Source organism: Pituophis catenifer, unplaced genomic scaffold (assembly GCF_029215685.1).
Source record: "Pituophis catenifer annectens isolate HBS135680 unplaced genomic scaffold, rPitCat1.0.hap2 SCAF_2, whole genome shotgun sequence".
In the NCBI taxonomy this organism is placed as follows: Eukaryota; Metazoa; Chordata; class Lepidosauria; order Squamata; family Colubridae; genus Pituophis; species Pituophis catenifer.
In genome coordinates this window covers 286,416,577-286,431,841 of record NW_027256882.1, presented here as the reverse complement: position 1 = coordinate 286,431,841, position 15,265 = coordinate 286,416,577, and the positions used below count along the sequence as shown (strand labels likewise).

The 15,265-nt window shown below is 44.7% G+C and overlaps 1 protein-coding gene across 3 annotated transcripts in view; it reads right to left on the bottom strand.

The window, feature by feature from the left end:
* Window positions 1-5,885: 5,885 nt before the first annotated feature.
* The window catches only part of SMAD2 (SMAD family member 2), a 53,823-nt gene continuing 44,443 nt past the window's right edge, over window positions 5,886-15,265 (bottom strand). For all 3 annotated transcript variants that reach the window (XM_070938943.1, XM_070938945.1, XM_070938944.1), the window contains 4 exons: window positions 13,243-13,455; window positions 12,511-12,648; window positions 11,518-11,662; window positions 5,886-8,305 (listed from right to left, as the gene is read on the bottom strand). In XM_070938943.1, coding sequence (XP_070795044.1) covers window positions 8,182-8,305; window positions 11,518-11,662; window positions 12,511-12,648; window positions 13,243-13,455 — 620 coding nt within the window. In that variant the 3' untranslated portion in view covers window positions 5,886-8,181. The remainder of the gene's footprint in view (window positions 8,306-11,517; window positions 11,663-12,510; window positions 12,649-13,242; window positions 13,456-15,265) is intronic.

Sequence of the window (15,265 nt, the reverse complement as noted above, 5' to 3'; positions counted from 1 at the left end):
GTGACAGGTTTTATTTTCCTGGGCTCCAGATCACCGCAGATGGGGACTGCAGCCAAGAAATTAAAAGACGCTTGCTCCTGGGGAGGAAAGCTATGGCAAATCTAGACAGCATTCTAAAAAGCAGAGACATTACCCTGACAAAAAAAGTGCGTATAGTCAAGGCTATGGTTTTCCCAGTAGCAACGTATGGCTGTGAAAGTTGGACCATAAGAAAGGCTGAGCATCAAAGAATTGAGGCCTTTGAACTCTGGTGCTGGAGAAGACTCTTGCGACTCCCTTGGACTGCAAGGCCATCAAACTGGTCAGTCCTAGAGGAGATCAACCCTGACTGCTCTTTAGAAGGCCAGATCCTGAAGAGGAAACTCAAATACTTTGGCCACCTAATGAGAAAGAAGGACTCCCTGGAGAAGAGCCTAATGCTGGGAACGATGGAGAGCAAAAGAAGAAAGGGACGGCAGAGAACGAGGTGGCTGGATGGAGTCACTGTAGCAGTCGGCATGAGCTTAAATGGACTCCAGAGGATGGTAGAGGACAGGAAGGCCTGGAGGAACGTTGTCCATGAGGTCGCGTTGGGTCAGACAAGACTTCGCAACTAACAATAACAATATAAAGAGATTCTGGAAAGAATGCAGGAAAGAGCAACAAAGATGATTAGAGGGCTGGAGGCTAAAACCTATGAAGAACAATTGCAGGAATTGGATCTAGAGCCGAGATGGCACAGTGGTTAGAGTGCAGTACTACAGGCTACTTCAGCTGACTGCTAGCTGCAGTCGAATCTCATCAGCTCAAGGTTGACTCAGCCTTCCATCCTTCCAAGGTGGGTAAAATGAGGACCCAGATTGTTGGGGGCAATATGCTGATTCTGTAAACCGCTTAGAGAGGGCTGTAAAAGCACTATGAAGTGTTATATAAGTCTAAGTGCTATTGCAGGGGTGAAATCCAGCAGGTTCTGGCAGGTTCTGGAGAACCGGTAGCAGAAATTTTGAGTAGTTTGGAGAACCGGCAAATACCACCTCTGACTGGCCCCAGAGTGGGGTGGGAATGGAGAGTTTGCAGTATCCTTCCCCTGGAATGGGATGGGAATGGAGATTTTGCAGGATCCTTCCCCTGCCATGCCCACCAAGCCACACTACACCCACCAAGCCACGCCCACAGAACTGGTAGTAAAAAAATTTGGATTTCACCACTGTGCTATTGCTATTGCTATCTAGTCTAGTGAAAAGAAGGACTGGGGGTGACATGATAACAATTGCCACAAAGATGAGGGGGACAAGCTATTTTCCAAAGCAGCAGAAGGCAAGGTGAGAAATAATGGGTGGAAACTAATTAAGGAGAGAAGCAACCTAGAACTAAGAAGAAACTTCCTAACGGTGAGAGCAATCAACCCATGGAACAGAGAGTTGCCTTCAGAAATTGTGGATGTTCCATCACTGGAGGCTTTCAAGAAGGGACTGGACAGCCACTCGTCTGAAATGGTATAGATTCTCCTGCTGGTGCAGGAAGTTGGACTAGATGACCTCCAAGGTACCTTCCAACTCTGTTATTCTGTGTTCTATGTAGGACTAAAATTGTCATCGCTCTTTGGCTGTGTACCAAGTTCGGAAAAACTCTTTCACGGTTTCAACTTTGCTATACGAGGACTTGCACTTGGTACGCCAGTTCCCCAGGTAAAATGTCTGTTTGGGATTAGACTTCATCACGCAAAGCCAACTCTTTTTTTTTTATAAATTCAAGGAGGTTTGTAGATCGACATTTCAAAATAAGCTGCCGTGCATTAAAAGAAATTCCAGCAGCATGGGGACAGAAGAATTTGTATAGGATGCATCAATTCAAGCTTAACTGGCAATGGAAAATCTGAGTTAAAAATAAAACAGCTCAAAAGCCAACACGCACATATAACACAAATCCCAAAACAGACCAGAGTCTGGAGATAATTAAAACCTCAAAAACACCAATCCACTCAACGGAAGAGTCCTATTTTCAACATGCAGTCACCCTGGCGATGCACAGATTGAAAAATGGAGAAAGTATTGTGCTGAATTCAATTAAAGCTAAAATAAAATTATTCCTTAATTTTTCCTATTCCTTCCCGCCACCCTTTCCATACTTAACTCCAGTTACAATAGGCATCGCTCATCTGGGTGCAGCAATTGCCATCACTAATTGCTCTCAGATGGTTCTGGGCAATTGTTCTAATAGATCAGGAAGTTATGGAAAGCTATTGGGGAGTTTTATGTTGTAAACATGGAACAAGGGAGGAAAAAAACGGGTTGGGAAACCCTATGCGAATTATGCAAAGGGTAGATTTCCGTTGCACACCAATAATTTGCAGGCTTTTTAGACCAACTGTGAACGTGGAGACATCACAGAAACGAGAACAGTCAGGAGTTCTTCTCGAAGAAACGCGTGCCCAGATTTTTGGTCTGAGATTCTGCTTTCCTTACTGTCTCCAGTGTTTCATTGGCGCATTACTAGGGAAAAAAAAATATTTGAAGCAGATTCTTGAACTGCCACCCATTGCAAAAAACTCGAAAGGGGCATAAGAACATCCAGCTATTACCTACAAAGAAACTAAGGTTTTATAGGAGTTAAGAGACAAGGAAGGGAAGGGCAGAAAGACGAACAGAAGATGCAACTGCTCCACAGGACCCGGAAAAAACGAGGGGAAAAGACAGCTAGGCAAAAACAGAAGCCAAAATCCAATGAGCTTTCAAGGAACGTACTATACTTGAAGCAAATATCCATGAATTGATGAAAATGTAACTTTCCAGGCAAATTTTCAGTGGCTTCAGGTCAAAAGTGATGCAAGGGTTGGGTACTTTTGTATATGCATGTCAGGCTGGGTGCACTGTGAGTTCTAGCGCCACCTTGGGCATGAAAAATTGGCTGGATGACTTTGGGTCAATCAGCAGAGAACTGCAAATTCTAGTCCCACCTTAGGCATGAGAGTGGCTGGGTGACCTTGGCCAATCACCAGGGGACAATAAGTTCTAGTCCCACCTTAGGCACGAGTGGCTGGGTGACCTTGGCCAATCACCAGGGGACAATAAGTTCTAGTCCCACCTTAGGCACGAGTGGCTGGGTGACTTTGGGCCAATCACCAGGAGACAGTAAGTCCTAGTCCCACCTTAGGCACGAGTGGCTGGGTGACTTTGGGCCAATCACCAGGAGACAGTAAGTCCTAGTCCCACCTTAGTCACGAGTGGCTGGGTGACTTTGGGCCAATCACCAGGAGACAGTAAGTCGTAGTCCCACCTTAGGCACGAGTGGCTGGGTGACTTTGGGCCAATCACCAGGGGACAATAAGTTCTAGTCCCACCTTAGGCACGAGTGGCTGGGTGACTTTGGGCCAATCACCAGGAGACAGTAAGTCCTAGTCCCACCTTAGGCACGAGTGGCTGGGTGACTTTGGGCCAATCACCAGGAGACAGTAAGTCCTAGTCCCACCTTAGTCACGAGTGGCTGGGTGACTTTGGGCCAATCACCAGGAGACAGTAAGTCCTAGTCCCACCTTAGTCACGAGTGGCTGGGTGACTTTGGGCCAATCACCAGGAGACAGTAAGTCCTAGTCCCACCTTAGGCACGAGTGGCTGGGTGACTTTGGGCCAATCACCAGGAGACAGTAAGTCCTAGTCCCACCTTAGTCACGAGTGGCTGGGTGACTTTGGGCCAATCACCAGGAGACAGTAAGTCCTAGTCCCACCTTAGGCACGAGTGGCTGGGTGACTTTGGGCCAATCACCAGGAGACAGTAAGTCCTAGTCCCACCTTAGGCACGAGTGGCTGGGTGACTTTGGGCCAATCACCAGGAGACAGTAAGTCCTAGTCCCACCTTAGGCACGAGTGGCTGGGTGACTTTGGGCCAATCACCAGGAGACAGTAAGTCCTAGTCCCACCTTAGGCACGAGTGGCTGGGTGACTTTGGGCCAATCACCAGGAGACAGTAAGTCCTAGTCCCACCTTAGGCACGAGTGGCTGGGTGACTTTGGGCCAATCACCAGGAGACAGTAAGTCCTAGTCCCACCTTAGGCACGAGTGGCTGGGTGACTTTGGGCCAATCACCAGGAGACAGTAAGTTCTAGTCCCACCTTAGTCACGAGTGTCTGGGTGACTTTGGGCCAATCACCAGGAGACAGTAAGTCCTAGTCCCACCTTAGGCACGAGTGGCTGGGTGACTTTGGGCCAATCACCAGGAGACAGTAAGTCCTAGTCCCACCTTAGGCACGAGTGGCTGGATGACTTTGGGCCAATCACCAGGAGACAATAAGTTCTAGTCCCATCTTAGTCATGAGTGTCTGGGTGACTTTGGGCCAATCACCAGGAGACAGTAAGTCCTAGTCCCACCTTAGGCACGAGTAGCTGGGTGAATTTGGGCCAATCACCAGGAGACAGTAAGTCCTAGTCCCACCTTAGGCACGAGTGGCTGGGTGACTTTGGGCCAATCACCAGGAGACAGTAAGTCCTAGTCCCACCTTAGGCACGAGTGGCTGGGTGAATTTGGGCCAATCACCAGGAGACAATAAGTTCTAGTCCCATCTTAGTCATGAGTGTCTGGGTGACTTTGGGCCAATCACCAGGAGACAGTAAGTCCTAGTCCCACCTTAGGCACGAGTAGCTGGGTGAATTTGGGCCAATCACCAGGAGACAGTAAGTCCTAGTCCCACCTTAGGCACGAGTGGCTGGGTGAATTTGGGCCAATCACCAGGAGACAGTAAGTCCTAGTCCCACCTTAGGCACGAGTGGCTGGGTGAATTTGGGCCAATCACCAGGAGACGTGAATTCTAGTCCTGATTTAGGCATGGAAAACTGGCTAGGTCACTTTGGGGCGGTCCCTCTCTAAGCCCAACCCACCACACAGGAACGTTGTGGGGAAAATAGGAGGAAGGTGTTTCAAAAATTCTAATAATAAACATCTAATTCTATTTCTTTGCACCAAGATTGTTAAGGCAGACCACAGCATTTCCATCTGTCATTTTTTTCCTGGCCATTAGCTTGTGATATCCATTGGGCGGATTGAAGTTCCTAAGGAAGTTTATATGGCTGAAGGTGGATTCCACTTTGGTTCTCGCTCATACACACATTCATTCAAAATCACATCAGAAACCTACCTTGCTCACTGTATGAACAGCCTCTCACTAGTGATTTTATTGAGCTGACAGCCTTCCGCTGCTCAAGCCCTTCTGATGTCCCTTCTCCAAGGCTCCCAGAGAGCCACCATCACTCCATGCTGGGGCACCAGAATTGTTAGCCTGAGACAAAGTGACACTTCAGACATTCTGGGCTTGTATGACGAGACAATCTTGAGCCCTGCCTGTCTTGGCTCAAGTTACAGCTATATCATATCATATCATATCCAGATATGCTATCATGGGAGTTCTCTTCCGATCTGGCACCCAGATCTTCATACCTAAGAACCGTTAAGCTTCATTTGATATTTAGGACCCTCGTTTATGCCGAGCTTTCCAACAGTCAGGGGTATCAAACTCGAAGGGTTGTGTTTGACCTCGGGGGGGGGGGCTCAGTGGGTGTGGCCAACTCAACATCCTGCAGCCTGCGTGGGGTCTTCCCGGGCTCCATTTTCGGTTGTGGCGGCCTCCTGCAGCCCTCTGCCAGTGAAAATGAAGGCTGGGAAAGGCCAAGCTCCATTTTTGCTGGCAGAAGGCTGCAGGAGCCCGTCGCAGCCAAAAACGGAGCTCGGGAGGGCCGCACGCAGCCCTCCCAAGGTCCGTTTTCGCTGGCAGAGGTACCGTGGAATGGGTCCTTCAGTTTTCAACGGCGGCCCCGCGGGCCAGATCTAAGCACTCCATGGGCCAGATGCGTCCCACGGGCCTCGAGTTTGACACCCCTGACCAGAGTCTTCCCACCAAAGCACCACACAAACCAAAGTGAGAATTAAAACTTTTATTAGTGTATTCACATATTAGGCAAATGCAACACAGATGAAAGCATCCCTCTTTAGGTTTTACAAGTTCTACCAATACATGAGGCTACTGGTAAAACTACACAAATTGGTAACTCTTTGCCCAATTCTTCTTCTGAATTGCCCGGCCCACACTTGATTTCCACCCTCCCTCCCTCCCACCGGAGTTATTTCTTTTTAAAAAAAAAATTTTTTTTTTTGGTATTGCTCTTATGCCCTATTTTGTTACGGCATAAAAAATAATAATAATAATATCCCCTCGTTGCCTTTTGGGTTCAGGCAGCCGATTACAAAGCTTAACACTGGCCAAACATTAGTTGTCGAAGTTAGAATTGCCACTAGGTGTACTTACGAAGTACAAGGCTAGTGCAAAGTAACTTGGGGGGGGGGGGCAGGGGTTGCAGGGCGGGGGCAGGGGGTGTGGAAAGGAAAGAAACAAGACGAAAAGCAATCCCGCTACTGCCACGACGAAGAGGACAGACAGCTAGATCACAAGATGGTTAGTAAGATGTATACTTTTCAAGTCAGAACCCTTCTGTACAGTTTTTCCCAACCCTTACCCAACCCAGACGTATCTGTAGAATATAATTCAAAATATGTTTATTTTATTTTATTTTTTAAAGCAAGGTCCAGATGTAGGAGTGTCCTAAGGTTCACCCTAACATGTACTCGGAAGGTTGTTCCTTTGGTCAAGCAATAAGCAACCCACAGAAGCTGCTGCCGCTTCTGCCAAGAAGATCCTATCATGGACGCTGGTGGCTCAATTCTTATCGTTCACACACACACAAAATAACAACCTTTGGTGAAATGCCCCTTTGTACAACCCACCCAGGAAAAAAGCCTGTTCCGCCATCTGCAAGAAGGAAATAGTGAAGCAGATAATCTCCTCTCCAATAAAACGGGAGACGCGGTGGCCTCACTTCTCCCTCCTCACGCCCCTTCCTTCCCCTCGGACTCCAGATGTAGCAAAAGGAAGATTTCGGGGGGCGGGGGGGGGAATAACGGAAGGAAGCAGTCACCTGTTTGGCCTTCCCCTTCGTCAATTTGATTTAGAAGCCCAGCAAGCAAACACGTCATAAAAATACTATTTCCAGGGAAGTAGGCAGGCATTGCAGGTCCACTGTTAACATCCGATGGTGTATTAGACAGAGGGCTGATGGAGAAAGTTTAAGGAAGAGAACACAAGCCTTCTTCCTGATAGGGAAGGATCAATCAAGCCGTACCTGACAATCTCGTTCTCCGTGACGAAGAATATCCTGCTGTCTTTCTTAAGTAGGTTTTGAAACCGGGAGCAAAACCTACCAATCTTGGATTATAGAAACATTCAGGTCTTGGAGGCAGCAAGGGGCGAGGGAGAAAAGTTGACTGATTCACCGGTTAGGAGAAAATTTGATTGTTTCATTGGTTATAAAAACCGAATTGACCTACAATTACACTACTCCATTAGTGCATAAATGATACGAAGCGAATCTGAAGGATGGCAGCAGTGACTGCCAGTAAGAAATGCATTTGCTGAATGGACAGGGCGTGTCCCAATTCAAACTGGGATTTGATCGTTTTGAGGAGTGAGTAAGGTTAAGAAATTTATTTGCATCGTTTTTGGTCCATCAAGTTTTCAGGTGATAAAACCCAACGTTTAATATCTCTCTCTCTCTCTCTCTCTCTCTGGTCAGCAGTTGAAGAGAATGGAGCTGGAAGCTTTCTGTAACAAGAACGTCTTCGAGGGCAGTGTAAAAAAGCCTGCAGGCATGCCGATATGGATAGAAAAATATAAAAAGATATGGAGAACCAAGTATTTAGTAGGCTTTTTATGAGATGTCTGCTTAAGCCGGAGCTCCGTACATCTACCAGCGGACAACTGTTAACTAGGACTGCAAACATGGTGCCACGCTTTGGAGACGCTTCCCGACTTATTGCTAAAACTGTACTTGCCCATGTTATTAGTAAACCTGTAGGACACTCAATTTATATATACCCAATAAAATTTTTTTTAAAAAAACACCGTTAAAAGTCTTTAAATGTCCCTCCCTCCTTCAGGAGAAGGTGTTTCTATACACTAACGTTTCACCTAGTATCAGAGTATAAGAAACAAAATCCACAAGGTGCTTGAAAACTGATGAGATTCTCAAGTGCTTTCTCTCTCTCTCTCTCTCTTTCTCTCAGAACTTTTTTTTTTTTGGATAGGAAAACAGTTCATGGAGACCACGCACGCGTTGACTGCGACAGAACGAGCCGTTGCCAGGACTTCTGAGCCCTCCGAGATTACGACATGCTAGAGCAACGCACTGAGGGAGACCCCATCTGAGTCAATACTTTATCCAGCCACTGTAGAGGCCCGTTCAGGTGCAGCTCGATCCAACACGGAGTGCTTGTTACCGTTTGACGCCTGAAAGGCAAAAGGGGGGGGGGGAGAGGGGTCAGAGAATGAATGAATGAATGAATGAATGAATGAATGAATGAATGAATGAATGAATGAATGAATGAAAAGCCTTTGTGGCATTTGCGAAAACAGCACACCAGCCGAATAAAATGCCTGGTAGACCTTGACTTACAACTGACTGTTTCGAGACCGTAGAAAATTACAATGGCACTGGAAAAAAATTGAGTTACAATTGTGTTTTCACACTTGCGACTGTTGCCGTATGTATCTCTGTGGTCAGGTGATCCAGTGGTGGGATTCAGTCGGTTCTCTCCGGATCACACGAACCGGTAGCGGCGACTGCAGGAGGCTGTGCCCACCCGCCTGGATGTAGTGTGCGACTACTGCACATGCGCAGAAGCCGTGCACATACGTGGAGGTGGCGCGAGTGAAGTGAGCATGCGCGCACTCACATTTGCGAACCGGTAGGGAAGGCAAGTGAATCCCACCTCTGATGTGATCAAAATTCAGATGCAAAACTCAGGTGCTTAAGAACTGGCTCATATTTATGATGGTCGCAGTGTCCCTTTTGCGACTTTCTGGCAAAGTCCATGGGGAAGCCCGACGCACTTAACAACCGGGTTGTTAGCTTAACAACTGCAAACGATTCACTTAACAATTGTGGCCAAGAAAGTTTGTAAAAATGGGGCAAAACTCACTTAACGATTCTCTTTTAAGTAAGATTTGACATGGGAGTAATTTTGGTTGCTAACTTACTTAGCAACATAAATTTTGGACTCGGTTGTAGTCATAAGTCAAGGCCTGCCCATACACAGTTTAATTACAGGCCAGCACTTGAAGAATAACCTAGACCGCTTCTCCATCAACCCTACCCCACCCGTGTATCAGCACTGCTGGTACCTAATTTCCACCTCTTTGTGGCCTCTTGGTTGGTAATCACTAGCCATCACAGAGGACACGAAAAGGCAACAGGGTTTATCTGTTTGTTAAGCAGGGAGATATCTGGTTAGCATTTGGGTGGGAAACTACCAGGAACACCAGGCTGATGAGTAGAACAGAAGTTTAAAAACACATCTTTCAAGAGGAAATAGCCAACTTTTCCCCTATATCCAGCAAGGAAACTATAGGGAGGTATCACCAGGAGTCAACGTGAGAAGGGAGCTTCTATCTTCACCTAAGTCTCGGCGAAGACCAATTTTATAAGGGGAAATAATTACCCTGTTTCCCTGAAAATAAGACATCCCGATAATAAGCCCAATCGGGCTTTGGACACATGCACTAAAATAACCCTTCCCAAAAATAAGCCCTCCCCCCAAATATTTAAACGCAGAGCTGGAAATCAGGTAAGACGGCAAGCGGAGCCCCATCTTGCTCCACGCACCCCAAAATAATAAGACCTCCTCGAAAATAAGGCCAAGCACTTATTTTGGGGTTAAAAAAAATATAAGACAGGATATTATTTTTGGGGTACTTTGTGATTGTCTAATTTATAAAGCCAGTGTTTTTTTTCCCAATTTGTAATTACCCACAATGACTTAGGGAATTACAAATCTGATACTTATTGAGAAGGCAAAAGGGCAAATTTAATTCTTCTTGTGTCATCAAAATGGGCTTTTTCTTGTCCTTTCAGTTACCTGTACATTTGCTTTTGAGCTTGCTTCTCCCTTTCTCCTTTCTCATGGCAACTACCCATTTCCTACTTAACCTATTTCCACACACACACACATAACCTTGCTAAGAGACAACAACTCCCTCACGTGCAGCTTTTCTTCTGCCTATCAGCCCGGCCTTGAAGGTATCTGTCCTACTGCACAAGTTGAACTGATGAGCAATTTTATTATCTGGGTACAAAAAAGCAACTATCTCTTTTCCAAAAGAAATTGCAAGTCCTAGTTACTTTGGGCACTTTCATCTTTAAAATTTGTGCCATTGTTCGTATTAAATTTTCCCTTTCTTCAGAATAACGTAATGTATGTGATAGACCAGAAAAGCCCTGACGACGTGTAGATTAAGTGCTTAATAAAGAGGGTAGAATGGGATTTGGAAAGTTTTAATCAAATGTTTAATAAGAGTGGTGGGGTGGGGTTTTTATGGATTTTTATTATATGACGAATTCGTAAAAAAAATTGTGTGTGATCTGGGCGGCTGTGTACATTTGTTTAACAAATCATTAAATTAATAACTGGTTTGCAACACGATGACACAAGAAGAATTTAATCAAGGTTGGCACTTTAGACAACTAAAGATTAAAACTAAAGGTTAAAAGATGTCAAGCACATATGGAACCTCTCTTTAGTAAACTCTATAGAACTAGAGACAGTCTGTTTGGCCTAGTTTGGCTTAAGGCTCCAGTTAAAGAGACCAGGAGACTGTGAGTTCTAGTTCTGCTTTAGCTATGAAAGTCAGCTAGGCCAGTCACTCTCTCTCTCAGTCCAACTCACCTGTCAGGGTGGTTACTGAGGGGAAAAACAGAAGGAAGGAGCAACAGATATATTGGCCACCTTGAGTTGTTTTTATCAAAATAATAAAGGTGGGGTATAAAATAAATAAGTAAAAGAAAACTCATTTACAAAACTTGATCACTGCTTCACGCTGTACAACATCCACAGGGAACTGTAAAGCTTAAAGTAGCAATGGGAAGGAATTTGGGGGGGAAAGGGGGGGCAGAGAAACCACAAGACCTTTCACAGGCTAGAAATGCCTTTCGACATCAACTTTCAAACCCCTTCCTCGCCTAGGTGCAAACTGAAGCCGAATGGACTTTGTCTTCCAAAAAAAGTTGTCTACATGGGCCCAAGGATTGCTGAGGTATTAAGTGAGAATATTCTCTCTTTGTACAGAGTTTAAATTTCTCTGCCATTTGTCAGCCCTCTCACTGGAATTTTTTTAACTGTCCGGGGAGAAAAGAGCTTGGGTTTCTCACAAAAGACCCTGAGGTGACCTAAAGCAGGGGTCTCCAACCTTGGCAACTTTAAGACTTGTGGACTTCAACTCCCAGAGTTCCTCAGCCAGCAAACCTGGGAGCTGAAGTCCACAAGTCTTAAAGTTGCCAAGGTTGGAGACCCCTGACCTAAAGCACCACTATTTGTATGCAAAAAGACTGCCAAGCATGAGGGCTAGTCCAGATGGATTCTGTGAGAAGGCTAGGACTGCACCTGAATGTAGGCTTGGGAATTCCACCCTGCCACAAGGGAATTCTTCAAAGCTCCACCAAGTACCTGTATTCAGCTCCCCATCCTTTGACAAAACTCATCCTGATGGTGCACATGCGGGTGAGCTGATACACGGCTTCGAAGCCCTGATTCACAGACTGAGCCAGAAGAGCAGCAAATTCCTGGTTGTTGAAGATCTTCAGGTTGCAACCTATATGAAAGGGAAAGACAGCTGGGGGTTATTACTATTGCCAAGTCTTAGTAAGACCACATCTAGAATACTGCATCCAGTTTTGGTCACCACACTATAAAAAAGATGTTGAGACTCTAGAAAGAGTGCAGAGAAGAGCAACCAGGATGATTAGGGGACTGGAGACTAAAACATATGATGAAAGGTTGCAGGAGCTGGGCATGGCTAGTCTAGTGAAGAGAAGGACCAGGGGAGACATGATAGCAGTCTTCCAATATTTGAGGGGCTGCTACAGAGAGGAAGGGAGTCAAGCTATTTTCCAAAGCACCTGAAGGCCAGACAAGAAACAATGGATGGAAACTGACCAAGGAGAGATTCAATCTAGAAATAAGGAGAAATTTTCTGACAGTGAGAACAATCAACCCATGGAACAGAAGTTGCCTTTGGAAGTTGTGGGAGCTTCATCCCTGGAGGCTTTCAAGAAGAGACTGGACTGCCATCTGTCAGAAATGGTGTAGAGTCTCCTGCTTGGGCAGGGGGTTGGACTAGATGACCTACAAGGTCCCTTCCAACTCTGTTAATCTGTATCTGTAAATTACCAGTATCCTCTCCAGGTTAATATTACATAACTCATCCCTTTAAAGATTCAGCAGCAATTTTTTTTAAAAAAATGGAACAGCTTTTGGAGATGCTGGAATTCAATCTCTCAATATTCCCAGGCACAGTTTCTCCTGGTTAGAAAATAAGGATTTGACATTTTGAAGATCTAAAGACATCACTTGGAAGAAATCTGCCTTACAGTTCTGGACATGTATTTTAATATACTGAATATATTTGTGGGGGGGGGGGGGTTGGTTTTAGAGTCTTACCTGGTGGGATTTTGCACACAGTGGCCGGATGCCAGCCGTATCTCTGGTTACAGTTGGGACTCTGCACGAAGATTGCGCTATCACTTAAGCACTCAGCAAAAACTTCCCCACCGATATAATACAGACGAACTCCCCTTCCTGGGTGGGGGAACAAGGAACAGAGGAAAGAGAAATGCTGAAGGTTAACATCTAAACTGCTCAGGTCCCCTTCTATCATTTTGAAAATTAGCTGGATTGCTATTCTTTTATAGCTTAGCATGCCATAGTTATGAAACTAAACGAAAGAACTGAGTTTACTTCTTCTTGTATTGCTTGTTTATAATAAGGGAAATGTTTTTATATAAGGGGGAGAGGAGAGAGAGGGGAGGGGAGGGGAGAGGAGAGGAGAGGAAGGAGGGAGGGAGGGAAGAAAAGAGAAAGAAAGAAAGAAAGAAAGAAAGAAAGAAAGAAAGAAAGAAAGAAAGAAAGAAAGAAAGAAAGAAAGAAAGAAAGAAAGAAAGAGAAAGAGAGAGAGAGAGAGAGAAAGAAAGAAAGAAAGAGAGAGAGAGGGGGGGGAAGAAAGAAAGAAAGAAAGAAAGAAAGAAAGAAAGAAAGAAAGAAAGAAAGAAAGAAAGAAAGAAAGAAAGAAAGAAAGAAAGAAAGAAAGAAAGAAAGAAAGAAAGAATTGAACTGAACTATGAAGGGCAGAAAACTGGTAATTCATCAGGGGATCAGACACCCACCCACCCCTACCTATGTGCCGTCTTGTCATTTCCACCGTGGCGTTTCTGTTGACGTTGGAGAGCAAACCTAGGCAGAATCGTTCGGAGTTGGATGGGTCCGTGAAGCCATCTACGGTAAGCGAAGGTTGCGATGCATGGAAAGTTTCACCCACTCTCTGGTTTAGTTCATAATATGCTATTGAACACCAAAAGGCCGGCTCCGAGTAGGTAACTGGCTGCAAGTCTGGCAGGGAGAAAGAAAGAAATCCATTCTTAAAAATCCTTCTTTATATGCCCTCTACTTCTCAGTATTTGGCAAGGGTCTGATAAGTCACGGCTACCATTATTGAAACAGAGCAGGAATGTCCATCTTTTCAGTGAAACCATAATCAAAGCTCTGGCGGGACAGTGGTTGAGGGTACACTTCCTTCGTTTACTCCAAAAATTAACTGATTGCTGTTTAAGCAGGTAAAATAAAAATATAATACATTTTTATTAAAAAGGCTATGTTTGCTCTAACTCACCTCACGCAACAAAACAATCTGAACATCTTAATTTTAGGGAATGCGCACGCCATCTCTTCTTTTTATTTGCAGGGGAAAACTGAGTTGAAGTTATACTCTGCCTGAAACTTTATTTTCACTAACAATTTCGTATTTTTATTCCCCTTTCTGTTCCACTCTTTGGCACCACATTTTCCATGATGATGTGGTCCTAGATTAAACCATCTTGATTTAATGTGCCCACAAGCACAGTAAAGGATTCACGTTTTAAGAAGCTCATTTCCAAAAACACAGTCCATAAAAATATTAAAACAAGTTACTGGAGCTAGTTAAAAGACTCAACATTTGATTTTTAATGAATTGTATGGGCACCTATAAATTGATAGAATTGAGGCACCCATAAATTGATACAATTGTCATTAAACATACAGTATGCTAGTAATATCCCAACAAAGTACAGGTAGTCCTCAATTTATGACTTAACGGGTGTTTGAAGTTATGATAGACACCCCCAAAACCTAATGACTCATTTTCAAAGTTATGACTGCTGTACCCCTCCCCTTGTGGTCATGTGAACGTATTTTGGGTGCTTGGCAACCAGCTTGCCTTTACGGCCATTTGCAGCATCCCACATACAATCATGTGACCACAATTGGCCTTTTTTTTTTATCATTCATCATGGCATTTCATTCCAATTGTTGGCAAAAAAAAAAAAAAACCCCACACAATGAATTTGCTTAACAGCCATTGAAAAAATTGTCAAAAAATTGGGTCTGGACACAATGCCTCAAGGTATGAACGCAACGACTTATGACCATAATTCCAGGCTTGATTATGGACATAAATTGAGGACTGGCTAGTTTTACTGTTGGGAGTTGGAGTCTCCCATCTGGAAGGAAACCGATATGCGTCCCCCATAGTATAGTGTGCAACAGTAGAGACCTTCAAATTTCTAGGTTCTACCATAACTCAAGACCTAAAGTGGACACCTAACATCAAAAACATCATCAAAAAAGCACAACAAAGAATGTTCTTTCTGCACCAACTCAGGAAGCTCAAACTGCCCAAAGAGCTGCTGATCCAGTTCTACAGAGGAATGATTGAGTCTGTCATCTGCACCTCCATAACTGTCTGATTTGGTTCTGCAACCCAACAAGACAGACACAGACTTCAGAGGATCATTAGAACCGCAGAAAAAACAATGGCTACCAACCTGCCTTCCATGGAGGACCTGTATACTGCACGAGTCAAAAAGAGGGCTGTGAAAATGTTTACAGACCTCCTCGCATCCTGGATATAAATTGTTTAACTCCTACCCTCAAAACGATGTTATAGAGCACTGCACACCAGAATAACTAGACGCAAGAACAGTTTTTTCCCAAACACCATCACTCTGCTAAACAAATAATTCGCTCAACACTGTCAAACTATTCACCAAGTCTGCATTACTATTAATCTTCTCACCGTTCCTATCACCCATCTCCTCCCACTTATAACTGTATGACTGTAACTTGTTGCTGTATCCTTATGATTTATAGTTTCCTAGTATGA